The sequence below is a fragment of the Micropterus salmoides genome, unplaced genomic scaffold, assembly GCF_014851395.1.
Source record: "Micropterus salmoides isolate LMB-PRFRI ecotype aquatic unplaced genomic scaffold, ASM1485139v1 Ms_hic_scaffold_1, whole genome shotgun sequence".
NCBI classification, from domain to species: Eukaryota; Metazoa; Chordata; class Actinopteri; order Centrarchiformes; family Centrarchidae; genus Micropterus; species Micropterus salmoides.
The window spans coordinates 52,607,765-52,634,394 of record NW_024040040.1 but is presented as its reverse complement, the minus strand read 5'-3'; the positions used below and the strand labels follow the sequence as shown (position 1 = coordinate 52,634,394).

General features: G+C 41.3%; 2 protein-coding genes and 1 pseudogene across 3 annotated transcripts; 2 read left to right on the top strand and 1 right to left on the bottom strand.

Moving 5' to 3' along the window:
• The window catches only part of LOC119896614, an 858,889-nt pseudogene that overhangs the window by 31,600 nt on the left and 800,659 nt on the right, over window positions 1–26,630 (top strand).
• LOC119896971 (NACHT, LRR and PYD domains-containing protein 12-like) lies at window positions 717–17,969 on the top strand. Its single transcript, XM_038710475.1, has 10 exons — window positions 717–1,139; window positions 2,871–4,662; window positions 7,100–7,273; window positions 7,759–7,932; window positions 8,676–8,849; window positions 11,773–11,946; window positions 14,681–14,854; window positions 15,750–15,923; window positions 17,325–17,498; window positions 17,658–17,969. Coding segments are annotated over exons 1-10 (3,021 nt in total). The 5' UTR covers window positions 717–1,138; the 3' UTR covers window positions 17,668–17,969.
• apoob (apolipoprotein O, b) lies at window positions 17,920–26,373 on the bottom strand. 2 transcript variants are annotated; one of them, XM_038710359.1, is made up of 9 exons: window positions 26,341–26,373; window positions 25,839–25,949; window positions 25,206–25,328; window positions 23,390–23,422; window positions 22,935–22,989; window positions 22,057–22,152; window positions 21,034–21,125; window positions 19,838–19,927; window positions 17,920–19,478 (listed from the first exon to the last, which is right to left on the bottom strand). In XM_038710359.1, the coding sequence occupies exons 1-9, from the start codon at window positions 26,356–26,358 to the stop codon at window positions 19,440–19,442; spliced, it is 657 nt and encodes a 218-aa protein (XP_038566287.1). In that variant the 5' UTR covers window positions 26,359–26,373; the 3' UTR covers window positions 17,920–19,439. The 2 variants fall into 2 exon arrangements, with proteins under 2 accessions (XP_038566287.1, XP_038566296.1); XM_038710368.1 differs by having other exon boundaries at window positions 17,920–19,475.

Genomic DNA, 26,630 nt, shown 5'->3' with positions numbered 1-26,630 from the left:
CAAAAATAGAATGGTATCAGGATTTTGTTCAATTTGATTTAAAATGTTAAACTGGATTTGAAATTAATTTTAGTTGAAATGAAACAGGTAATTTCTTTTGTACAGGTAAAACAGTCGATCTAAATATGTGAAAACACTTCATAATAATTCAATTATACACATGGGCTGTCTCAGAAGTAAATACGAAGATGTACTAACAAAATATAGGCCCGCAGATTTAATTTAATCTTTGTCTTATCTTGACTCAAGATACATGTATTAGGCTTTAGGTGTAATCACACAAACTGCAATATACAGTGCAACAACAATAATAGATAAAGGATTATGATCTCTGACATTTAATCGTCTAACCATGTTGCCAACACATCCAGGGGTCCACAATGGACCCTCCACCACTAACCAGTCCGGACCAGTGGCCTCAGCGCCTCTAGTGGTCTGTGTTACAGCGACCAGACCAGTGAATAGGCTACAACCCCCTCTCAGCTTAACTCTGTTTCCTCATCTTCCTGTTGGTCAAGTTTATAACTACAGTTTTTTCGTATTGCTGCTTAATGAAATGCCTGTTGCCTCGACTCCTCTTTCCTCGCATCTCGGGTGGGAGGGACGCGAGGCGAGAAATGGAGGAGGTTCAAACAGATTTGAGTTCAGTCTCAAAGCATTTTGCTACGTTTTGTCGGCGCTGAACTCGGCCCTGACTTCCTGTAAATAGAGAGGGGAGGAGCCACACTGACCAGGTGATCCAGGACGGGGAGGGAACCTGAAGCTGAAAGAGTTCAGTCAGAGTTCAGACTCCATTTAGAGTCGACAGAGCAGAAGGAGGAAAACTGAAGACAGAGGCAGGGTGTTAATCCAACATTTTTATTATTTTAGTGTCAAAGTCCCTGTGTCAGTTTTCTCCCTGTGGACTGTAGAGGGCAGTTTATCTTTGTGCGTGTTACTTCCTGTTGTCTCAGTCTAACACTGAGCTCACAGTCAGTGTTACTGTTTCACCTCTCAGATTGACTGAAGTCCAGAATTGTTTGTGTGGAGGAAGAGGAGGACAGAGAGTCTGCAGTATCCAGCTGTCTGTCTATGAAGAGTGACCGGTCCAAAGATAAACCTCCACACTTCAGTCCTGAACCTGGACCCTCAGACACAAAGTAAGAGACTGTTTTTACTGTAAACTGACCTGATGGAAGATGATGCATTGATGATGAAGACAAAATGTTCTGCTAAAAGATTTATATTCCTGATGCAGAACTATTAGTGCAGATACTGTTTCAAACTAAGATGGATCTGATTTTATTTCTGTAGCAAAAAATCTGAGAACCTCCATTTCAGAATTTACACTTAAAGAACATCTTTGTATATTTTTGCCCTCATGTTGACGTCACTGTAAAGTTTTAGAACGATTCAAAATCTCAAAGAATCTGCTTCACATGTGTAATTTATTTTCTCATATATCGTCTAAACACTGAGCTGTTTGGCTCTTCCTCAGATCAGCTGTTCTGATCCAACAGATCCATCTTGAATCACTTCAGATCATCATTGTGCAACAAGTGGTGAAAAAGCATTTGTAGTTCAGCTTTGCTCACCTTGATGAACACTTTGCTTTGAATCATTAGTAAGTGGAGCTTTGAGCTCAGATTCTCTCCATCATATATTGTTCCTAAAGGTAAAGAACAAACATCCACAGGCAGCACTGATGGAAATTGTAATAAACAAATAGCAGAAAAGACTTACAAAGTTACTGGATGAAACAGCAAAGTAACACGTAGATGAAGATAATGGCAGCCACGAAGGAGAGATCGTCATGATTTACCCACTGTTACATTCCCACTGACGTGTTTTTCCTAATGTCAGACAGGTGACTTTATAAACAAAAATAATTAATTTTAGCGTTGTGTTTTGGCCTCAGGCCTTTAAGCAGACGACACTAAACAATAGACTGAATAAAACTAAAGCACTGAACATACTAATATACTGGTAGCTACGCCCGCATTGCAAACTCTGTCTCGAATTTTACCTATTGTCATCTGGTCACCCTATTTGAAACAGTTTTTGTGAGGGGAGCGGGTCACAGCTTCAAAAACTGTGACTGAGATTACAGGGGCACACATGAATACATTAATTCATTTAGCCGACACTTTTTATTCAAAGCAACTTACAATTGGTATACATGTCAGAGGTCGCACGCCTCTGAGGCAACTAGGGGTTGAGTGTCTTGCTCAGGGACACATAGTGGATGAGTCACAGTTGGGGATTGAACCCGGATTTAACCCGCGTCTCTCAGCGACACAATGGTGGATGGGTCACAGTGGAGGTTTGAACTCGGGTCTCTCACACCATGTAAGGCATGTGTCTTGCGCAATCACCACCCACAAATACAAATAGTCTCCTCCCTCAAATTTAAAAAATAAAGTTTTTAAAGGTATCTCTGTGTTCACCCCAATCATAAAAAATAGTTGTTTAATTTGCTGCTGATGTAAACTCAACATTTTCTGAAGCAGCTTCACATAAAAGATTTCTGCCAGCAAACCAGCAGGAGACTTTTATTGTAAACTAGCTTTAGGAAATAGAATGTATTTGTGAGAGATTTGCTGCACTTAGCTGTCTTATTAAATGAAAACAGGCCTAAACAAAAAGACATGAACATTATTGTTATTATTTGGTCAGTAGATCAGTTTTAAATATCACAGGGAGGAAGGAACAGCCGCAGTGAGCAGTTCCGATGAAGAGCTGCAGACGAGCTGCTGAGGCTCAGCTGTCAGTTAAACACGTACACCAACACACAGTCAGAGAAGAAACAGCATTTCTGATGTTCCCCAAACTGGAATTTATAACCTTTTTCAAGTTATTTTTAATCAGTTGATTGTTTTCTCTTTTTTTAGTGAATAGCAATCTGCGGGAGGTTTTAGATGAACATAAGATCAGTCTGAGGAGGAGATGTGAACGTGTGACTGAAGGAAGTGATGAAACAGGAAGTGGAACCCTCCTCAACAGGATCTACACTGAGCTCTACATCACAGAGGGACAGAGTGAAGAGGTTAATACCCAGCATGAGGTGAGGCAGCTTGAGACAGCTTCCAAGATGGAGACCCTCCATGACACTGCAATCAGGTGCCAGGACATCTTTAAAGCCTTACCTGGCCAACAGAGAGCCATCAGAGTGGTTCTGACCAACGGCGTCGCTGGCGTTGGAAAAACCTTCTCAGTGCAGAAGTTCACTCTGGACTGGGCAGAGGGCTCGGAAAACCAATATGTCGGTCTGCTGGTTCTGCTCTCGTTCAGGGAGCTGAACTTGATCAAAGATGAGCGGCACAGTCTTCTCACGCTGCTCCATGTTTTCCATCCAACATTACAGAAGGTCCCAGCAGAGAAGCTCGCCGTCTGGAAACTGTTGTTCATCTTTGACGGCCTGGATGAAAGCAGACTTTCATTGGATTTCCACAACAGTGAGGTTGTGTCTGATGTCACACAGAAGTCATCAGTCAACCTGCTGCTGACAAACCTCATCGAGGGGAATCTGCTTCCCTCGGCTCTCGTCTGGATAACTTCCCGACCTGCGGCGGCCAATCAGATCCCTCCTTCATGTGTTGACAGGTTAACAGAAGTACGAGGCTTCACTGACGCCCAGAAGGAGGAGTACTTCAGGAGGAGAGTCAGTGATGAAGAGCTGTCCAGCAGAATCATCTCACACATCAAGACCTCCAGGAGCCTCCACATCATGTGTCTAATCCCAGTCTTCTGCTGGATCACTGCTACAGTTCTGGAGCACATGTTGACTACAGAGCAGAGAGGAGAGCTGCCCAAGACCCTGACTGACCTGTACTCACACTTCCTGCTGGTTCAGATAAAGAGGAAGAAGCAGAAGTACGATGAGGGACATGAGACGAGTCCACAGGAGCTGACGGAGGCTGACAGGGAGGTTCTTCTGAAGCTGGGGAGGCTGGCGTTTGAACAGCTGGAGAAAGGAAACATAATGTTCTACCAAGAAGACCTGGAGCAGTGTGGTCTTGATGTCGCAGAGGCCTCGGTGTACTCAGGAGTTTGTACAGAGATCTTCAAAAGAGAGAGTGTGATCTTCCAGAAAACAGTCTACTGCTTTGTTCATCTGAGCGTTCAGGAGTTTCTGGCTGCAGTCTACATGTTCCACTGTTACACCAGCAGGACCACAGAGGGACTGGAGGACTTCCTGGGAAAACAACATGTTGATTCAACCTTGGATGTCTTCCTGCAGAGAGCCATGGAGAAATCCCTTGAAAGTAAAAATGGCCACCTGGACCTGTTTGTTCGCTTCCTTCATGGCCTCTCTCTGGAGTCCAACCAGAGACTCTTAGGAGGCCTGCTGGGTCGGCCAGACAACGGTCCAGAAATCATCCAGAGAGCCATCAACAACCTGAAGGAGATGAACAGTGATGAGATCTCTCCTGACAGAAGCATCAACATCTTCCACTGTCTGACGGAGATGAACGACCACTCAGTACATCAGGAGATCCAAGAGTTCCTGAAGTCAGAGAACAGATCAGAGAAGAACCTCTCTGAGATCCACTGCTCAGCTCTGGCCTACATGCTGCAGATGTCAGAGGAGGTTCTGGATGAGTTGGACCTGAAGAAGTACAACACATCAGAGGAGGGACGACTGAGACTGATTCCAGCTGTGAGGAACTGCAGAAAGGCTCTGTAAGTCCAGATGTGATTATCAATGCTGTCAAGCAACGTAAAGCTGAAGCATCAGTATTACAGTAAAGACACACTTTACACACATGCACAATATAAAACCTCCATACTATTAAAGTTTCCTAAACTAGTATTAAACCTGTGTTTGGAAATAATTCTACATCTGTTAAACTACAAATGTCCACAATCCGTTTCTGTGTTTATATCTATCAAGTTAGTGGCATCATCTTCTGATCTTCTTTGGGTGATGGAGGCTTGATACAAATCAAGCAGGAACACTTCAGGACTTAAGAGTTTGTGCTAAATGATTTGATTCTCTTATCTGCATTGGCAATAGATTCCATTTTTTAGATGTTGTTGCAGAGAACGCTGACCGACTAAAAGCACTTCTTCGAGTGGGAATGATACAGTCCCCTCTTATGATGCCTTAGCGGAGGTGGGGCAGTGCTGTGCAATATCTTATGAACTAGACAAAGGTTGCTGTAATTAATTTTCCCAACTTGGAAGTCTGTGTGTATTTAAAAATTGACAGCTGTGAAAACTATTAGTTTTCTGATCTAAAACTTTGATAGTACGTTTTGTTAGCCTGTGCCCTGCTTGTCAAACAATAAAATTCATCGATGTGTCGTTAAAGAAGTACTTATGCTTGGCGGCAGGGATGGGATTACGGTGACACAGACAGAGTTGTTGTTTTCTTTAGCATGAAATAATAACATACTTTGGACACTTTCTTCTTTCTCCCTCGCCATTTTCTCTCTCTTCCTCCACTTTGCAAATGGCTACATTATAATCCTGTCATGTTCACAGTGTAAGCATGATGTGCGACAGTAATAAATGTCCGTGCAAAACACTGTGCTGTATAGTTACATGGATTAAACGAAGCATCGATGCAAAGAATTTGTGTCGAAGCATTTTATTAATCAATTTTATCGATTTAAACGATAAATCGTTTCAGCCCTAATAACTTTATGCACAAAATTTTCTTTTTTGCTAAGTTTTGGATCAAATGCCATCAAAATAACTGACTACACACCCAAAACCAGCAGAATGATGTGCGATTTGTTTCATAATCTTCTCACCAACATTCTGACTGTTGTAAGCGTTTTAAGTTTAAACTGACAAAACTATCTGGGTCTGGCACATGTAACATCACTACCTCAAGCTGTGAGAAGGTGTGTTGCAACAGCCTTTCACCAGTGGCTCAGTCATTAAGTCACCTACTCTGGAGATATGAAGCTCCAGAGATATGAAGTTCCAGGGTTCAAATCCCCAGGTGACCAAGTCAGACTTGCTGACAATAACGATTGTTCAGATCATAGTGAGTCTAATTTCTCTTTTTTATTTGGATCGAGTGACACTTTCTTCTTAATTTTCATCATTGGAAAAATTCAAATTTAATTTGTGAATAATGATCCATAGTCTTTTTAAGTTCTCTTTAAATTGCCCCCACAGTACCACTCCTATCCATCATGGATTTAATGTTTTTTCCAGAAAGAAAAGGGTAGCAGTCTCTGTTGAGTGGTTGAGCTGTTGAACTCTAAAACCAAACTGCATAGGATGCAAGCCAAAGTCAATGTTGTTCAAATAAAAGACTGTCAGCTCTGACAACCACTTCTCCATCACCTTGGATACAACAGGCAGAATATTAATAGGTCTGTAGTTACTGATAATCTGGGGATCTCCTGCTTTAAAAATTGGTGACACAATAGCAGTTTTTCATGCGTTTGGATAAATCCCTTGAGATATTGAGAGGTTTATGATATTTGTAATGAATGAATGTCTGTGCTACAGAGAGAGCTGGAGGTGAATAAAAAGTTTTTTGCAGTGAAATTAGCTGCCTGTTCCACCAGTTGCCTTCTCCTGTTGGCTGGATGTGGATGTCAAGTCGGCCAAATCCTCCAGATATTTGGCATGCTAGATATCTGGCTGGTGTCTGCGATGTGTCAGAAATGTGTCGGGGTGCCGTTTTGATGAGTCACCGATTAGCTCACACATAACTACTGGTGGCCACAGATCGGTCGCTGATTTAGCCTGACGGTCGCCGAGCTCTCCAACCGGCTTAATCAGTATTTGTTGCAACTAAATGTATCCAACAGTTCCCAAAAGGGGAAAAAAAAACTAGATGTCTCATTACTGGCTGGTTTTAATTAATTGAGTAGACCACTGCCAATTACATAACTTACTTAAAACACTCATCATGAAATGTGAGTGGTTATCCTCAAGGTCATGTCACTACTGCCTGCACTACAATTAGTGATGCATCAATGTGCTCCTCATCCAATGTTGCAGCTGGCAAAGGTGGGACCAACTTCAATATTTCCTATACGCATCTACACCAATACGTTATCATTAATCAGTTGAACAATCAATGAGAAACAATGTCTGTTTTCATAATAAACTGTTTATTCTACTTTATGTTTTATGTTCTCTGTCATCACAGACTTTCTGGCTGTGGACTGTCAGAGACTCTCTGTGAAGTCGTAGCTTCAGCTCTGAAGTCCATCCCCTCCCATCTGAAAAAGCTGGACCTGAGTGTAAACGAACTGAAGGATTCAGGAGTGAAGCTGCTGTCTACTGGACTGGAGAGTCCACACTGTAGACTAGAGACTCTGAGGTCAGTTTATGTATTTTCACCTTGTCCCGTGTATATCAATCAAATTTAAATCCATAGCAGAAATTTCTTAAATCTTATTTAAAGTCTCAACAATTCCGAATTTAGTCTGTACTCAAACTGGATTTATGTTATTAAAGAAACTGTATGATTTATCCTTCAGTGTGCTGCAAAATTAAATCAATATCTTTGTTACGTGTGAGACACTTCTATACTATACAACAGGTTTTCAGGAATTAATTTAATGCATAACCTTTAGAACACAGAATCCCATAGGAACTTTTTATCAGCATGAAATGTAATCTGACATGAATAGGTGTATGAATGTTGTGCTGACATTTGGATGATGTCTGTAGAAGTCTGACATTATGATGATCCACAGTTACACATTGATTAAGACATAGTAATTTTGAGCTACACATTTACAAACTGAACACATCTGATTGGATTCTGAATGGATTTTTGTTCATCTTTTATTCTTTATTCAGATTGAGTTGGAGCAGTTTGTCAGAGATCAGCTGTGCTTCTCTGGCCTCAGCTCTGAAGTCCAACCCCTCCCATCTGAGAGAGCTGGACCTGAGTGACAACGAGCTGCAGGATTCAGGAGTGAAGCTGCTGTGTGATTTTCTGGGGAGTCCACACTGTAGACTGGAAATTCTGAGGTCAGACACCATTTTTTACTTTTGTGTTGTGTTGTTTTTTAAATGTGTTGTAAAGTTATGTTGAAAATTCAACATAATTTATGTTAATACATAACTTATCCACAAAGTGGTAAATGTCCTTGTGTTCAATGTGTTTATTTTACAAATTTTATTCTGCAGTTGTGTCTGCTGTTGGTTGTTAAAGTAAATTAATGTTTATAATTTGTGAAAATTTTCAGATCTGTATACAGAAGATCCTCTGAACCTGATTTTTTTTTTACATTGATCAAGTTTACTTGCCAAAATATTTCCTGAATTTCAATGAGTTTGCACAAATAATGTCTGATCATTGAAATTGATTATTTATACGCATGCACAGATCAAAGCATATTTCCCAATGCAACTATTTAAAAGATCAATATAATGTTTATTCTTCTAATTCCATACTGGCCTGAGATCGACGTTGTATTATTGATCCATGTTGAAATTAATAAATGTATGAATGTTGTGCTGAAATTTGGATGATGTCTGTTGAAGGCGGATTTTATGATCGGTGGTAAATTTCTTCAATTGTACATTTCCACTTAGCTGTGGTATTGTTCTGAAAGTTGTGTCAATTACTATTCATGTGTTTTTTGTTGTTTCTTTTGAGAGTAACATTTGTGGTCCATCACAGTCTTAATTGACATCGCAGACTTCGGTCACAAGGTGACACAGTGGGAAGTTTTTTTTGTTGCTTCCCCAATCTTTTATTCTTTATTCAGATTAAGTACCTGCAGTTTGTCAGAGATCAGCTGTGCTTCTCTGGCCTCAGCTCTGAAGTCCAACCCCTCCCATCTGAGAGAGCTGGAGCTGAGTGACAACAAGCTGCAGGATTCAGGAGTGAAGCTGCTGTGTGGTTTTCTGGAGAGTCCACACTGCAGACTGGAGACTCTGAGGTCAGTTCACTCAATATTTGTTTTTATTGTAGATCGGATATGTTTAATTAACCTAATTTTTGTTCAGACAGAACTTGCATCCATAAAGACGTAAATTTCCTTTTGTTTATATTTTCATGTTTTGTTGTACAAACAGTGGAGGTTGAAATCTATACAAACATTGAAAAGGGGACAAACCTGTGAACAGTCAAACAATGTCAACCGGAAGAATGTGGTGCCGGAAAACCTCCTTACTAATACCATTACTATTTACATTTACTTATTTTGCTTTTATCCAAAGCAACTTACATTTGAGGATAACATACAAGCATCTTTAAAGTAAGAGATCTATGAGCAACAATAGATACTAAGTAAGGGCTGTTAACGCATAGGGGAACTAAGTTCTAGTAGGGGAACTAGGCGGATGGGAAAGTTCCCGAAGCCAGAGAAGTATTTATCACCTCAGTGATTGCTGGCACAACTGCAAGAGATATGTCTTGGAGGAGATTGGAAGGAATCGGGTTCAGGGGGAATGTAGTAGGATGGCTACAAGTCAGAAGATCTGATACCTTACTTTCCTTGAGAAGAGTAAACGCAGAGTGAAATGTCATTGACCAGGGAAGACAGGGGAGGATATATACTAAGACGGCTTTGTTAGGCTTGGTGTTAAGCCTTTTGCGTCAATGTCCAAGGTGCTACATGATTTTCCGGTGCCATGCTCACAGAGCAGGAGCTAACCATGGAGAATGTTAAGCCCTTGACCAGAGTAGACCGGATGTTTTTGAGTGGTTTAGAGAATTTTGTCTGTGAAGAAGAAGGAGGCATAGATATCGGCAAACAGTTTTGTGGTTGGGGGAGGCAAACGAGGATTTGGCAGAGATTTGAAAATGGAAAATAATTTTTTTGAGTCATTGACACTGCTGATTCTGTCATTATAGAACACTAATTTGGCAGCACTTGTGCTGGTTGAGAAGGAGAATAGGAGTGTTTGGTAGCCCTTGAGGCTGGCAGAGTCTTTAGTTGTTTGCTGTTTTCTCTCAGCAGCTCTGAGATTGGTATGCCACATGCGGAAGGTATCGGACAGCTTCAGGTGGGGCTTGTTCGAGCAAGTGACTATTCAGACATGAGCTCAGTGTTTACATTGACCTCATGAAGAAAAATATGTTGAGAGAAGGTAGAGTGAAAGCTATTCATGAGGCAAAGTGGGTGGGGAGACAGATTGCAGAGGTGTGAGACCAGGGGTGTTGGAACAGTGGGCTGATTCTGTAGGCATACCGTGAACTGAATGAAATAGCGGTCAGACATGTAAAGTTGTGACAGATCCCATTTACATTTATTCATTTAGCTGACGCTTTTATCCAAAGTGACTTACTATTGCTATATGTGTCAGAGCCTCTGGAGCAACTAGGGGTTAAATGTCTTGCTCAGGGACACTATGGTGGATGGGTCACAGTGGGGAAATGAACTCAGGTCTCTCACAGCTAAGGCATGCGTCTTATCCATTGTGGCATCACCACCACCCAAGGGCAGATCACTTATGTTGTTTGAGCACCAGTAGTCAATGCAAGGATGGAGGGTCTTGTCTTTTTTCTAAGAAAAATCAAGCGCCAAAGAATGAAAAGGAGGGTTGGATAATTCCCACATCCAACAAGTCCTAGGATAAATCTCCATGACTTGTTGCTCGGGCTTGGAGAGGCTGTACAGGCAGCTGCTGGGAAATTATGTGCTGTGCAGCAGGTTGATGGCACAGTGTGGTGCTAGTGAGAGAGACCATTGTTTGCTGAACACCTCCAGCAGAACATGGTACTCAGTTGGTATCTGGGATAGGTCCAGAGTTTCTGGGCTGGAACGCTGGCGGAGACCAGACTGAGGCATGGCAGATTGCAGACAACAGGCATGGCAGGCAGAACTCCAACTGACTATTTGAGCTGACTTCCAGTCAATATTAGGGTTGTGTGTTACAAGCAATGGGTGCAAAACTCGAGAGTATTTCACCACACTGTTAAACAACACCGTTTTGCTCTACATAACACAGTAAAATAGCTAACAACCAAAACATATTCACAATGGTGATGGTTACAGAGATGTTTAGCAAGTAGATGGTAGTGTGGTTACATAGTGCACTGAGGTTAAATCTGTGAACTACATACCAAAATAAGTGTGTTAAAGATTAAGACGACCTGTGCTGAGAAATGTTAGCTGGATTACCTATTGGTTAGATAGCTGTTTATCCTTCATTCCAAACTAGTATAGTCTATATAATAAATAGTATAGTTAGTTCCCATTCGAGGGAACTCGAACTGCGTCGGTGACGACACTATGGGAACGCCTCTGGGCGTGGCAGGGCTGAAATCATGAATGAAACTACTCCAATCCTATTGCCGTTGCTAGAACGGTAGCGTGTGACGGCGTAGCTGGAGGCGTATATAAGCACGCCGGCACACCGGACACATTAGCTTTTTTCTATTCAGCAGGCACTCTGGCATGTTTGAGACTACGAAAGAAGTACAACCACGAGAGGAAATTTCTTACCTGGAAGGAAGTCTGGCCCAAGACGTTATTTAAGGCTTGTTGCTCCATCTTTTATGACGGGCATCTGGAAAACGTTATCTCAGGCCGCATCAGGGTTAAGAGGAAAATGTTTGTGTGTCCCTTCTCTTTACTAAAACAATCAATGGAAAGTTGTATGGTTTTTCATATCTTGTTATGACTTCATTATCTTGATAACAACTGCATCTTCTCAGAGGTGAGGAGTTCTTGTCTTGACTGGCAAGTCTCCACAATGACACCATTTTGAAGAGAGAGAAAGTGTTTATACCAATATGGGGGGTCTCAGGAAGGGTTATTCAAAGGCCTAATGGAACTCCACAGAGTCGTTAACGTTGCAGTTGCCTGTAAATGTGGGAGAAATGTATTTTGATCTAAACCATTATTTTGTCATCAGATTGTGGTCCTGCAGTTTGTCAGAGATCAGCTGTGCTTCTCTGGCCTCAGCTCTGAAGTCCAACCCCTCCCATCTGAGAGAGCTGGAGCTGTGTAACAACATCCTGCAAGATTCAGGAGTGAAGCTGCTGTGTGACTTCCTGGAGAGTCCACACTGTAGACTGGAGAATCTTGGGTCAGACATTAATCTCAGCATAGAAGTAAAAAAAAATATATGATGTGAAAGTTGTGGTGACACTTAACTGCCGGCATAAGGCTGAATCTTAATGCTAAAATCTATTCTATTTTCTTCAGTGGTCATTGACTGTGGTAGAGCAATGTTGAGCTCCACATTTAAAACCTTAATATACAGTATCTCAGAAAAGTGAGTATACCCCTCACATTTTTGTAAATATTTGATTATATCTTTTCATGTGACAACACCGAAGAAATTACACTTTGCTACAATGTAGTGAGTTTACAGCTTGTATAACAGTGTAAATTTGCTGTCCCCTCAAAATAACACAAGACACTATCTAGCCATTATTGTCTAAACCGCTGGCAACAAAAGTGAAAATGCCCAAATTGGGCCCAGAGTGTCAATATTTTGTGTGGGCACCATTATTTTCCAGCACTGCCTTAACCCACCTGGGCATGGAGTTCACCAGAGCTTCACAGATTGCAACTGGAGTCCTCTTCCACTCCTCCATGACAATATCACAGAGCTGGTGAATTTTAGAGATCTTGCGCTCCTCCACCTTACATTTGAGGATGCCCCACAGATGGTCAATAGGGTTTAGGTCTGGAAACACACTAGTCCAGTCCATCACCTTTACCCTCAGCTTCTTTAGCAAGGCAGTGGTCATCTTGGAGGTGTGTTTGGGGCCGTTATCATGTTGGAATACTGCCTTGCAGACCAGATTCTGAAGGGAGGGTTCATGCTCTGCTTCAGTATGTCATAGTACATGTTGGCATTCATGGTCTCATCAGACCACAGGACAAGGTTTTAGTAATCCATGGCCTTAGTCTGCTTGTCTTCAGCAAACTGTTTGCAGGCTTTCTTGTGCATCATCTTTAGAAGAGACTTCCTTCTGGGACGACAGCCATGCAGACCAGTTTAATGCAGTGTGCAGTGTATGGTCTGAGCACTGACAGGCTGACCCCACACCCCTTCAACCTCTGCAGCAATGCTGGCAGCACTCATACATCTATTTCCCAAAGACGACCTCTGGATATGACGCTGAGCATGTGCACTCAACTTCTTTGGTTGACCATGGCGAGGCCTGTTCTGAGTGGAACCTGTGCTGGTGAACCGCTGTATGGTCTTGGCCACCATGCTGCAGCTCAGTTTCAGGGTCATGGCAATCTTCTTACAGCCAAGACCATCTTTATGTAGAGCAACAATTCTATTTTTCAAATCTTCAGAGAGTTCGTTGCCATGAGGTGCCATGTTGAAATCCAGTGACCAGTATGAGGGAGTGAGAGATCGATAACACAAGCTCTCAGATGTGAATGGGGAGCAGGTGTGTTAAATTTGGTGTTATCGCTCTCACACTCCCTCATACACTAACGAGTCACATAGGGCTAATGATGATTTTAGTATTCGAAGCTTCGATAGATTATTTCAACGATTCAACGATGCGTCGTTTAAGAAGTAATGAGCGATCCTGCACATGAAACAGCTGTTGTTTGTTATTATAAAGATAACTGCATAAAGACAAAGAATATGGGTGAAGGATGGATTAGAACATGCAGGTAGCAGGGATTGTCTGAGCTACAGAGAGCTGGAGGGGAGTTAATAAGTGCAGCTCCCGACACCCAGTTAACTCATGACTGTGAGGTTACAACTCACGGCCCAAAAAGGAGAACAACAAACGCAATTGTTCACATTTTCAGCTGAGGCCTGCGGCTTACTTTGGCTAGCCTTCAACTCAACAATCAATCAAGATTTCAGTTAATTGCTAAAGTTGCTGTTACTGTTGCCTTGTCTCTGGTTTGCTGGCAGAACACCATTTTGTTCAGCTGCCGTCGTGCTGTTGCCAAGGCGACATAAGTTTTGTTTTACGGTGGACGGACGGTAACATTACAGAGATGTTGTTTTCTTTAGCATGAAATAATAAAATACTTTGGACACTTTCTTCTTTGTCCCTCGCCATTTTCTCTCTCTTCCTCCACTTTGCAAACGACTACATTATAATCCTGTCGTGTTCACAGCGTAAGCGCGTTGTGTGTCCGTGCGAAACACTGTTACGTGGATTAAACGAAGCATCGTTGCAAAGAATTTGTGTTTGAAGCATTTTATTAATCGATTTTATTGATTTAATTGATAAATCGTTTCAGCCCTAGAGTCACATGACACCGGGGAGGGAAATTGCTAATTGGGCCCAATTCGGACATTTTCATTTAGGGGTGTACTCACTTTTGTTGCCAGCGGTTTAAACATTAATGGCTGTGCAATGTTTTATTTTGAGGGGACCGCAAATTTACACTGTTATATAAGCTGTACATTCACTACTTTACTTTGTAACAAGAAACATCCCCACTGGGTAATTCACTCTGAACCTCTTAAACTCCTGATTTTCATCTCATATTGCACATCATGTTTTTAAATAAATTATAATAAAAATATATAAATACAATAGATGAATACATAATCTATAATTCAACTATAAGACAATAACAAATATATTCAGTATTTGCTTTTTCCAACATTATTATGAAGCTAAATGATGCTTATACTGACTAAATTATATAATCTAAAGAAGATTTGATTTGATGACTTCGCTATTCCTAAAATGTAGATGTCTTTTGTTCACATTTCCCCGAAGTTCATCCTGACATATTTGGCATCTTTGGGAACATTAGGATCTCTGAATGATTTCAAGCAGGAACATTGTCTTCTAAAGTTACATCATTTATTCTTTATTCAGATTTTGGTTCTGCAGTTTGTCAGAGATCAGCTGTGCTTCTCTGGCCTCAGCTCTGAAGTCCAACCCCTCCCATCTGAGAGAGCTGCAGCTAAGTGACAACAAGCTGCGGGATTCAGGAGTGAAGCTGCTGTGTGGTTTTCTGGAGAGTCCACACTGTAGACTGGAGACTCTGAGGTCAGACTCCATTTTTTACTTCTGTGCTGAGATTTATATGATGTGAAAGTTTTGGTGACACTGAACTGCAGACATAAGGCTGATATTATACTGATTCACACAGTATCTTAATGCTAAATTCAGTTTTCCTCTTCAGTGGTTTAGTCCATTGACTGTGGCAGAGCAATGTTGAGCTCCACATTTAAAACCTTAATATAACAAGAAACATCTCCACTGGGTAATTCACTCTGAACCTCTTAAACTCCTGATTTTCATCTCATCTTCCACATCATGTTTTAAAGAAATGGTAATAAAAACACATAAATACAAAGAATAAGTAAATAATCTCTATTTCAACTATCAGACAATAACAAATATATTCAGTATTTGCTTTTTCCAGCATTGTTATGAAGCAAAATGATGCTTATACTGACTGAATAGTTTAAAGTGAAGAAGCTTTGATTTTATGACTACATTATTCCTAAAAGAAATACTGTCGATGCCTTTTGTTCAAATTTCCCCCAAATTCTTTCTGACATATTTGGCATCTTTGAAAACTTTAGGATCTTGAGTGGAATCGAATCCTAATTCAGTTTCTTGGGTTTTTTGTTTGTGTTTGGCTGCACATGAGTTTGTATAGATGGAGCCACTGGTGGAGCTGCAGAGTTTAAGAGGTGAAGTCACTACGTCTTTACTGAAGTAGCAGCACGTTGTCATTAATATTAATGAGAGCTCTTTTTACCTTTTAGTATTTTACAGTTTGAACCTGCATCCTGTTTGTTCAGGTGTTTGGAGTTTCCATTTTCTAAACTTCTACATTCTAAACCTTCTTCAGCTCTGAACATATTATTAAATGCTGAATGATTTCAAGCAGGAATATTGTCTTCTAAAGTTACAGTTTTTATTCTTTATTCAGAGTGAGTTCCTGCAGTTTGTCAGAGATCAGCTGTGCTTCTCTGGCCTCAGCTCTGAAGTTCAACCCCTCCCATCTGAGAGAGCTGCAGCTGAGTCACAACAAGCTGCAGGATTCAGGAGTGAAGCTGCTGTGTGGTTTTCTGGAGAGTCCGTACTGTAGACTTGAGACTCTGAGGTCAGTTTACTTACTCTCTGTTACTATTGTAGATCTAATACAGTCATAGGAAAAAGTATGTGAACCGTTAGATTTAATAACAGGTTGACCCTCCTTTGGCAGCAATAACCTCAACCACGGTTCCTGTAGTTGCAGATCAGACCGGAACAACGGTCAGGAGGAATTTTCGACCATTCCTCTTTATAAAACTTTTTCAGATCAGCAATATTCTTGGAATGTCTGGTGTGAATCGCTCTCTTGAGGTCATGACTCTGACTCCAGAAGGTGTATTTTCTTCTGCTGAAGCCATTCTGTTGTTGATTTACTTCTGTACTTTGGGTCATTATCCTGTTTCTGTTGAGCTTTAATTGGCGGACAGATAGCCTTACGTTCTCCTGTAAAATGCTTGATAAACTTTGGAATTAATATTTCCATCGATGATGGTATCCCTTCCAGGCCCCGAGGTAGCAAAACCGTCCTAAACCGTCCTAAACCATGATACCCCCTCCACTATACTTCACACTTGATAAGAGGTTTTGATCTTGGTGTGCTGTGCCTTTTTTCCTTCTAAACAACTCAACTTTGGTTTCATCCCTATGTAGAATACTTGGCCAGTAGTGCTGTGGAACATCCTGGTGCTCTTTTGCAAACTTCAGACATGCAGCAAGGGTTTTTCCCTTCCTCCATAGTGTCCTCCCATGAAAAAATATATATAATTGTTTGTGTGGTATTAGTTTAAGCAGACTGTCTATTGTTGTGACTTAGATGAAGATCCGATTACATTTTATGACCACTTTTTGCAGAAATCCAAGTGATTCCAAAGGGATGACATACTTTTTCCTACGATTATATGTTTGACTTACAAATGAACCACATTTATGTTCATACATAACTTACATCCATAAAGTTGTAAATGTCCTTTAGGTCATATTTTTATTCATGTTTCTTGTACTAAATTTAGTCTGCAGTCACAAAGACTTTTTTTTCTTCAAGAAATTGTAGAAAATTTCCAGTTTCTTTGTAAATGTTTACAGAAAATCATCTAATCTAATATTTGTTTTAAATTGAAAAACTTTTCTGCTGAAGTAAATATTTCTTAGATGTCCATTTTATTTAAAAAAAAGGCACACACACACACATCAAATCATATTTCCAAATGCAGCTGTTTGAAGGATCGATATTTTCCTCCTCTAGGTCCAGACTGGCCTGAAATCAGCAGCTTGTTATTGATCTGTGTTGACATGAATAGGTTTATGAATGTTGTGCTGACATTAGGATGTCAGTAGAAGGCTGACATCATAATGATCCACAATAACAAAAAGTCCCTCTACTCATTATAGGGAAAAGCGATTATGCGATTATGATTATTGGACTATATGGATAATTATTATCTCCATTTATTCTTTTTTATATATTATTCAGATTGTTGGGCTGTGGGTTGTCAAAGATCAGCTGTGCTTTTCTGGCATCTGCTCTGAAGTCCAACCCCTCCCATCTGAGAGAGCTGCAGCTGAGCGACAACAAGCTGCGAGATGCAGGAGTGAAGCTGCTTTCTGATCTGGTGGAGAGTCCACTCTTCAGACTGGAGACCCTGAGGTCAGTAGAAGGTTGGAGTCAGCCCACTTCTGGTCTGAACGGGACAGAAATCCCTGCTGGTCTTTATACTGGATGTGCTGCATCACTGACTGACAGCTGATGAAGGGAGTCTCTGTAAACTCTGATTTATGACTTCTGCTGTCTGTCTTTTCTCATCAGCTGGAGATGATCTATCAGAGTGTGAATGATGAGAAAGGTGGGGGAGTTGTCAGCTTCAACCTGCAGTGACTAACAGGGAAATAATAACAAGTGGAGTCAAGTCTACCATCATCCCTTTGTATTCCTCCGGATGTGACGGAGTATCATTGGATTTCATGATGTCACTGAGGATGTGAAATTTCACCGCCCAGCAGTCAGTAATCATCCCTATTTGACAAATGTCAATGTGTGCGTTTGTTTAAATAATTGACAAAGAAAGACATCACGTGCTAGATTTAATTATGTAGCATTAAGATTAAACTTCTCACAGTATTTACAGGTGCATTATTACACATGGACAATATATACAGTGTCATTCAGTTAATTGCTAAGTAAGTCAAGCTGCAAAGCAGTTTTATTAGCATCAAACTTTAAATAAATTACTGTTTGAAACAAATACTAAACGTTTAATGATCTTGTTTGAGAAAAGAAACTGTTGAAAGCTGCCCTTGCCAAGATCAAAGTGGCACTCAGCAGAGAGAAGAAACTTTGGCTTCATACCGTGTCAGAATGAAACTGAATGAATGAAGCCTTTACAGTCAGCCCCTCTGCTCACAGTGTGACAGGACAGCAACGTTAGCTCTACCTGAGGATACACTTTACTGACTAAATGCTAATCAATGATGCTAACCAAGATGACTGATGTTGGCTTATCAGAACTGTTTAAAAAGAAATAATTTGACATTTTGGGAAATACGCATTTTCGCTCTCTTTCTGAGAGAAATGATACTGTACTACTCTAATATCTCTACTGTTACTATGAAGGGACAGCCAGCAGCTGGTTAAGCTTAGCTTCACATTAAGACTGGAAACGGCTAGCCTGGCTCTGTCCACATTTAACAAAACCCACCTACCAGCTGAAACTTTCTGAGAAGAATTAGTCAGGCACATGACGCCTGTGAAACCACATGTTGTTTTTACACTTCAGTTTTTCAACAGGTTAAACAAAAGGTGGTGGTAGGCGGGTTTTATTACCTTTGGCCAGAGACAGGCTAGCTGTTTTCAGTCTTTATGCTAAGCTAACCAGCAACTCTCCTCAACTTTATATTTGCTGTACAGACATGAGTTGTATCAAATCAAATCAAATCTCTTCCTCTAACGCTCAGCAGGAAATTGAATGCATTTCCCCAAAATGTTGAACTACTCTTTTAAATTATTTTACTGACTCACTGGTTAAGCAATTTTTCCATTTAAAGCTCAGAAAATAAAAAGTTGGTGTCTTTTAATTACGGTTTAACGGTGCAAAACCCAAAGATATTCAGTTTGCTCCTTTTCCTTGTCTGGCTTGATAGTAAACTCTCACATTTGGGAACCGGTACAGAGAGATACTAAAACTGTTGAGTTGTGTTGTGAGGCTTCAACTGCATAAGTGCAGGTTGTTTTGTTGAATAAAGACAAACTGAGAAAGAGCTGAAATCACTGTAGGAGCAACTAGGAATGATTACAGAGAAGCAGCGCTGAGGAATAATCCAAGAAGCAGATTCACAGAGTTATCTGGAAACCTGCAGTCATCAGACACATGAGTGGACCGGCTTCTTGGAGCAGGTGTTCAGGAGGCAGAAGTGGTTTCAGGAACAGACACATCAACACACATACACAAACGTTTCTGGAATAAATCTAACTTGAGTTTGGTCATGTGTGAATAAGGTAAAGGCATCCTTCCTCTACAGCAGTCGTACAGGTTCGAGTGTTCCTGAAGGTGAGAGTCTGGCAGGTTGGATAGGTGTGTGTCTTCACGCCGTCTCAGCTCCTCGAGTCGTTGCTCTCTGTTCGCTCTTTCTTCTCCAAAACACAAAGAGAAAAAATAAAAAAATAAAAAAAAAAATCAGAAGGAGCTTTATTGCCAAGTACTGTTTTACATATACGAGGAATTTGCTGTGGTGACAAGGTGCTACACGTACACAAACATACATAAATGTGGAAATTTATAGAACAAACAACGTTGCAGATATATACACATGTGCATTGTTCTGGGTCTGTGCCGTGCAGAAGTAACGTAACGGAAGAGAATATCGTGTACATATAAATATATAAACTGACAACAAAGATCAACAACAAATGTGCGCGAGATGAAACAGTAAAAGACACAAAAGTCAGAACAGCCGTAACATCAATACACAGAGTGCCGGCAGAAGACTCACCTTCTTTTTGCCAAACGGTGGCTCTTTCCAAAGAGTCTCCAGGGTGACGCGGCCCTGCTGAGCCCAGGTGTACGCAGAGTCCCGACTCACCTGGTGTAAACACAAGAAAACATCAGCCAAGCAAACAAATGGATACCAAATCAGAAAGAGAGCTGCAAGATTAAACTGATAATCAGATCATTTAGTTTGATGCAGGAAGGGATTGAGTGACTTTCTAAATGAGCCTCTCAAAGAGCAGCTTCACAGCAGCTGAAAATCTTGTTTTTGCCGACCCTTAGTTTCTCACCTCACTGTGATTATGTCACACTGTACTCCAGGTGCAACAGAGTCAGTGACGCTGGGTGAACTCACTTGTGATTTCTATTGAGATTAACTAAAAAAATAAAATAAAATCTTTGCAGCCACTTACTGTAAAGTTCTAGATGTACCATTTAAATTTCACTAAATCATTAGAGATGTTAGTATAATCAATCAGACCTTCACTGAGCTGAAGTCTTCTCTACTTATTGGATTTGGAGGAAAACATGCTGGATGACTTTCTTCCAGAGCCAAACAGCTGCAACAGTTTCTACTGATGGCAAAAGGAGTGAACTACCGATGGAAACTTTATTTAAAAGTCCTAAACGAAAGACAGATTCAATTTGAGAGAAGCAGCAACAGGAAGATTAATTACAAAGGGAGTTGACAGGTCCCTGGTCCACTTGGCTGTGATTTTAATCCAGCTACACACTCAAGGAAAGAGAAGCTGCCCACTCCGATGCAAACAGATGTAACTCATGTATATAAATATTGTTAGTTTTCTGAATGCAGCTCAGTCGCTCCCACATGTTCACTGTTTCTGTTGTGTCATACTGTATCTAGGAGGAGTGTGCAATAAAAACAACAATTATCCTGATATAATTTTGAATAACTTTGATTTAATTAATATGAATCACGATCGAATTAGCACTTACTACTATTAAAATAATTATTTTGAGATTTCAGATTTGTGAAGCGATCCACTGTCTGGCATCAAGTGTTTGTTCTGAACATAAAGAAAAGTTTAAAATCACAATTAAGCATCAGATTTCTGCAACTTTCACTTAGGAGCAAAAATCAGCCTTTAAAACTTGAAAGAAATAAAGATTTGACATTTATCCTGATAATTATCGATATCGTGATCTAGAAGACGATATATGTAACAATATAACACGCACCTTGAGTAAGGTCGCAGCCTGCTGAGGGTAAAACATGGAGGCACTCAGAGCCATGAGTCCAACTGGAAACACCAGCCGCTTCACCTTGGAGCCTGAAAGAGAGATGTTTTAACAGCTTTCAGAGTTACAAGTGAAGGTTTACTGATCTAATGAACAGCTCGTTGGCTTTTTGACATTCCATGTTTACAGAGTTTCTAACTTGTCAAGCGCAGGAAAATCAACCCAGTTTAAACAGTTATCAGGTGTGGCTTTGATTTGTTTGGGAGGTTCACTTTGTCAGACAAACTTAAAACTATGATTCTCAGGTAGGTTTCTGGAGTTAAAAGGAGCATCTTCTTTCTGTGTTTCTAAGAGGATATACATTATGAACGTAATTTGATATAAAGAAATCCTCGGACAGTTTCAGTCTCACTGAATGATATTAATGTGTTTTATGTCTGCATGTTATGACCTGACTGAGGAGTGTGTGATGCTTTTTGGCTGTAATCCAACGGCTCCAGGTTTTAAAGTACCTTCTAACTTCCTGTTGTTTTCAGACACGTCTCTTTCACCTCACACACTATCTTAGCCTCACATCTCTCCCTCATTTCTCCCCTTCAACTCTCCCACACCTCCCCACAGTCTGAAAACCTCTTCTTTAGAGAGAAGCCATTATCATACAGGCAGAAATACGGTCCAAGGAGAAGCACGTAGACTCATTTTACACCCAATTTAGATTTAATAGATCAGAATGAATTGTCTTTTTATTCTCTCCTGAAAGAGAAAATTGTATTGGGATTTACACGTAGTCCCAAAAAGACACTTAAACAAAACACACACTAGCAAAAACTGGCCTGAACTGTAATTACCTTGAGTTATTTTACAAAATGACTCCTCTGCAACAGACTGAAAAACTGTAACAGATTTTTCCTTTTAAAGTACCTTAAAGATTTGTATGGTGGTGTGACTGAGCCATCGTATTGCTCGAGGAGCTGTGAAGGAGTGCGTGCGTGCGTGCGTGCATGTTTTAAGTGCAAAGGTCACCTTTGGCCAAATAGAGTCCCAGGAAGCCGGAGAAGCCGACCACTGCTACACTGGGGTAGAGGTCAGGAGGAGGGTCACTGAGGAACTGGTACACATCTGAAAAACAAAAGAAGAGCTTTACAATCATTTAATTTCAGGGACCGTGCACATTGACCAGCATCACAGTAAATTTGCCAGTGTTAGCCAAAAGGCTCATTTTTCTAACTGGCCTGACGTTAAATTAGCTATTAAAACAACAACAACAACAATCCAACACACTATGTACAATTTGAAAAAGGAGGAAGCCAAACATGAAGCAGCTGAACAGGATAAAGAGCTTACAGGAGAACGGCGTCATTCAAAGTAGGACATGTACACTGCAGGCGCTCAATACCAAACAATGACATGAGGTTACAGACCTGACGCAGAAGTGACGCAGGCTGACAAACAAAAAGCAAAAAGAGCAGACAGGGCCAGCAGACAGGGACGGCTGCTTTTAACCCAGTTTAAAGATTAAATGCAAAAAGGACCTGTACCAGACTCTATACTGTATATTTAATGGGGGGATGTTCCAAACCTGGGAGCCTGTCCCTGTAAAATCTGTCTGAGCAAAAGATATTTTCCCCCCTCTTATTCTTATTAATCTATCCTCAACATGAAGGAAGAATGTGGTAAACACAGGAGGTGCTAATTTATTAATAATAAGATTTTCCCAGCAAAGGAGACGATATCTAGGACGTATATTCCAGTGATGAAAGTTTATATACAAACTTCACAGGCTTCTAATGGTGTCAGTGGGAAGAGACCAGAGTGGTTGAACTGCATGTTGTTTTTTGAAGCAGACTGAGCGAAGACGGCTGACAGACTGAGCGATATCTGAAAAACAGTTGTTTTCTCACCTGTGACTGCTGTTTTGGAGGTGGTGATTGTGGGCTCCACAGTCCTGTACGCTTGCTGGGATCCAATCATCATTAGTCGACAGAAACGGAGACAGAAGAGCAGGTTACTTTCATCTGATAGCACTTATCCAGCCTATGGAGCCACACGACTCCATCATAATACACATAATAATTCAGACTCTTAATATCACAAAGAGTCGTTCTACAGTCAGCAGAACTGTTAAACGTGTTTACAGGGCTGAGAGGCTCAGACAGTTTTAGTTGGACTAACAAGTCAAACTGACGTTTAAAGAGTGAAATGACTGAAGGGTCACATGGACAGCAGACGTGTCCACAGAATATCATCGACCTCCTGAAACCAGGTCACCGACGGTTCGGACACGTTTAAGTGCCGACTGTCAAAGTGAAGACGTCGGTCATCCGGTACTGTTACATAACAACATAACGTCACTAACCTCAACTTTGTCCACTGCAGCCTGGACCGTTTGCTGCAAACAAAGACAAACAAGTTAATTTATTTACACAGCATTTGATATTTTTTACCTCACGATGAACTGATCAACAATCTGAAGACAGAGTGAAATAATGAGTATTTTTCCTTCTTTGTTCAGAGGGACAAATGTTGAAGGTCCCAGCTCACTTGAGTTTGTCTTTCCAACATTTTGTTTTCTTAATGTTTCCTCAGACAGTTCAGTATTAAAAATAGTCCAAGCGTTCCTGCACACGTAAATATGAAGCAAACCAGAAAGTGTTAAATCCCGCAGGATCAGAGAAGCCGAACGGACACTGAACTCAAACAGATGTGATTCGAGTTTCATGAGACTTTCCCGGTTCAGCAGATTGGTCTTTGTATCAGACAGACTGTCACACTCAACTGCATGCTGAAATTTTAGCCTTTTTAAAATTTAACACATTCCTCGAAAACTACCAGACAACAACAATGTAACAAAATAAAGGATAAAAGAATCAGCGCTGCTTGCTCACGACTCATCTGACAAAGTTAAGACTTCAGCTTAAAGCGTGAGCGGGACAGTTTCTGCATGACTTGCTGCTCCTGTGAGCCACTTGGAAATAAAGTGATAAATATGCATCAGCTGCATGTGCAGATGCTTTGCTTCTCAACTCATGTGAATATATTTTTTGCATTAATGGGAGTCGTTAGGACTACTCTTTGTTCACCTGCATCCCCACCATAGAGGCAGTAGAAACCGTTAGGAAACGGCTAACACAAGACAACACCCTGGACAACAGAACTAGACTCAGCCCCGACCAAATCTGCAAATTACTCGACCTCTGTCTAAACACCACCTCCTTCCAGTACAACGGAGGATTCTACAGACAGAAGCATGGCTGTGCCATGGGCTCACCGGTATCCCCGATTGTGGCCAACATCTACATGGAAGAAGTGGAGAATAAAGCCCTCAACTCTTTCAGAGGAACAGCACCGAGCCACTGGTACAGATATGTGGACGACACCTGGGTCAAAATCAAAAGCCAGGAAGTGCAAGCCTTCACAGAACACATCAACTCTGTGGACAGTAACATCAAGTTCACACGAGAAGATGTTCACAACAACAGTTTGGCCTTCCTGGACTGCGCTGTCCACATTGAAGAGGACAGGAGCCTGCAGACTGGTGTTTACAGAAAACCCACACACAGACCAATACCTACTCTTCGATTCCCACCACCCACTGGAGCACAAGCTAGGGGTCATGAGAACACTGCACCACAGAGCGGAAAACATACCAACAAGCGCCCAAGCCAGAGAGAAGGAACAGAACCACCTGAAGGGGGCACTTACAGCCTGTGGATACCCTAAATGGACCTTTGTGAAAACAGCCACAAGATCCAAGAAGAACAAAACTACAGGGGAGGAAAAGAAGGTCAAACGCAACAACATTGTGATTCCATACGTGTCTGGAGTATCAGAGAAACAGACACGTGCTGGTCCACCCCAAAGACCGCACACCCAAACACAAGAAAAGCAATCTAGTGTATGCGTCACAGCAACAAGGGACACTAACGAACCAGCGGTATCGATGACCCGGGCCAACGACCCCACTGAGGTTAAATAGCTGAGTTTCCCTGCCAGTCAGTCAGAACTGAAGACGTCCTTTGGATGAGGGACGAAACGTCTTCCAGTGTCTTCAACCAAGTCCAGTTGCCCTTGATTTTAACCTTCGTTGGCATTAAATTCTTGTCGTCCCCCCCTCCAGAGATTTGTTAAGCTACTCCTGAATATCTTTGTTGACAGGTGATGTATGAACACACCTGACACTGGCTCGTGTACGGTTCGGCCCATTTCCTCAGCGATGCGACGCTCTGCTCCACCGTCCCCGCCTCTGGCTCCACATGGCGAGGCTCTGCTTCAGGGATGGTGTATAACGACGGCAGCTAAACAAGAAACAACGAGAGGAAAGTCTGTGTTAACGTAGAATCCACTGATACATGAATTACTTCTCTGTTTTGAAACAAGACGCATCAACAACACTGTTTGTTTATGCCATCTATGCAAAGTCGCAGGTCCAACAAAAGAGGACATGAGACGAAGGAGAAACACGGTTCAGTTCTGCAGCACCTACAGTTGTTTTCTCTGTGGGGACAATAAATGTGTCCCTTGGCAGTTTATCTGTTTCAGTCTTAAACTAAAATATTCTGTGTGTAACTTACCTTGTCTTTTAGTGAACATATGTTTACTGACTTTATACTTGACTGATACAATACTAGGACAGACCTATGTAGTATAATACTACTTCAGGTTTCTGTATTACATCCCAACTGTTCTCTGATTGAAGTGACTTTGCTGCTGTAACATTTTTCCACAGTTATAAATAAGTTTAATTAACAACAGACCGTCCTGTCAGGTATGAACACGTGTATTGATATATTAAAACATTGACCCACCTCATCGATGCTCAGAGCGGGCTGGGAGCTCTTCTTCTTCGCCTCGCTGGCCGCCTGCACTGAGCCGCTCAGCAGCGCCGTCACACCCGGAGCTCCGACCAACAGCGACACCTGGCGGCCAACCGGCAGAAGACACACACAGCTGGTGAGGCTAAAGCTAACTGGGGAAGCGCTAAACGAGGCTCTACTGTCAGTTACTACATTCATCATTATTAATTCAGACACTTTAAACCGCGAGAGGAAATTAAAACGCACCATTTAACCCCGCATAGTCTTGAACAAAGAGGGAAACAGGTCACCTTATCTGACCTGTGTTAGCGACAGGAGCTAACGACATGCTAACGTTAGCTGTTGACTCATTTCACCAACGTTTCACTAAGTTTGTATTGTAACAATATCAGTGTGTAACACCACAAGCATACACAACACCAGGTATCAGCCACCGCGTATTAAATACATGATGTTAAAGGTGTCAAAAGGTGACAATCGTAACAAAACTCACCAGTTTCACATATGACATGTTCGTCCACAACGCTTCGCTTTTATACGGTAAGCCGGAGGGCTGATGTGAGCAACGGCGCATGCGCGTTTTTCTTCACCTGTTACTCAAAACATCAGACGCTTTTTCCAGAAGTACTAAAACACTGTAAAAATACTCTGTTAGTAGTAAAAGTCCTGCATTAAAAGTTTTACTCTAAGTGGAATTATAATGAAGAAAATGTACATGTATGGAAAAGTATGTGGTAGAAGTGTTAAAGCAGTAAAATGTCCTGACTTTTATATGTTCTCTCA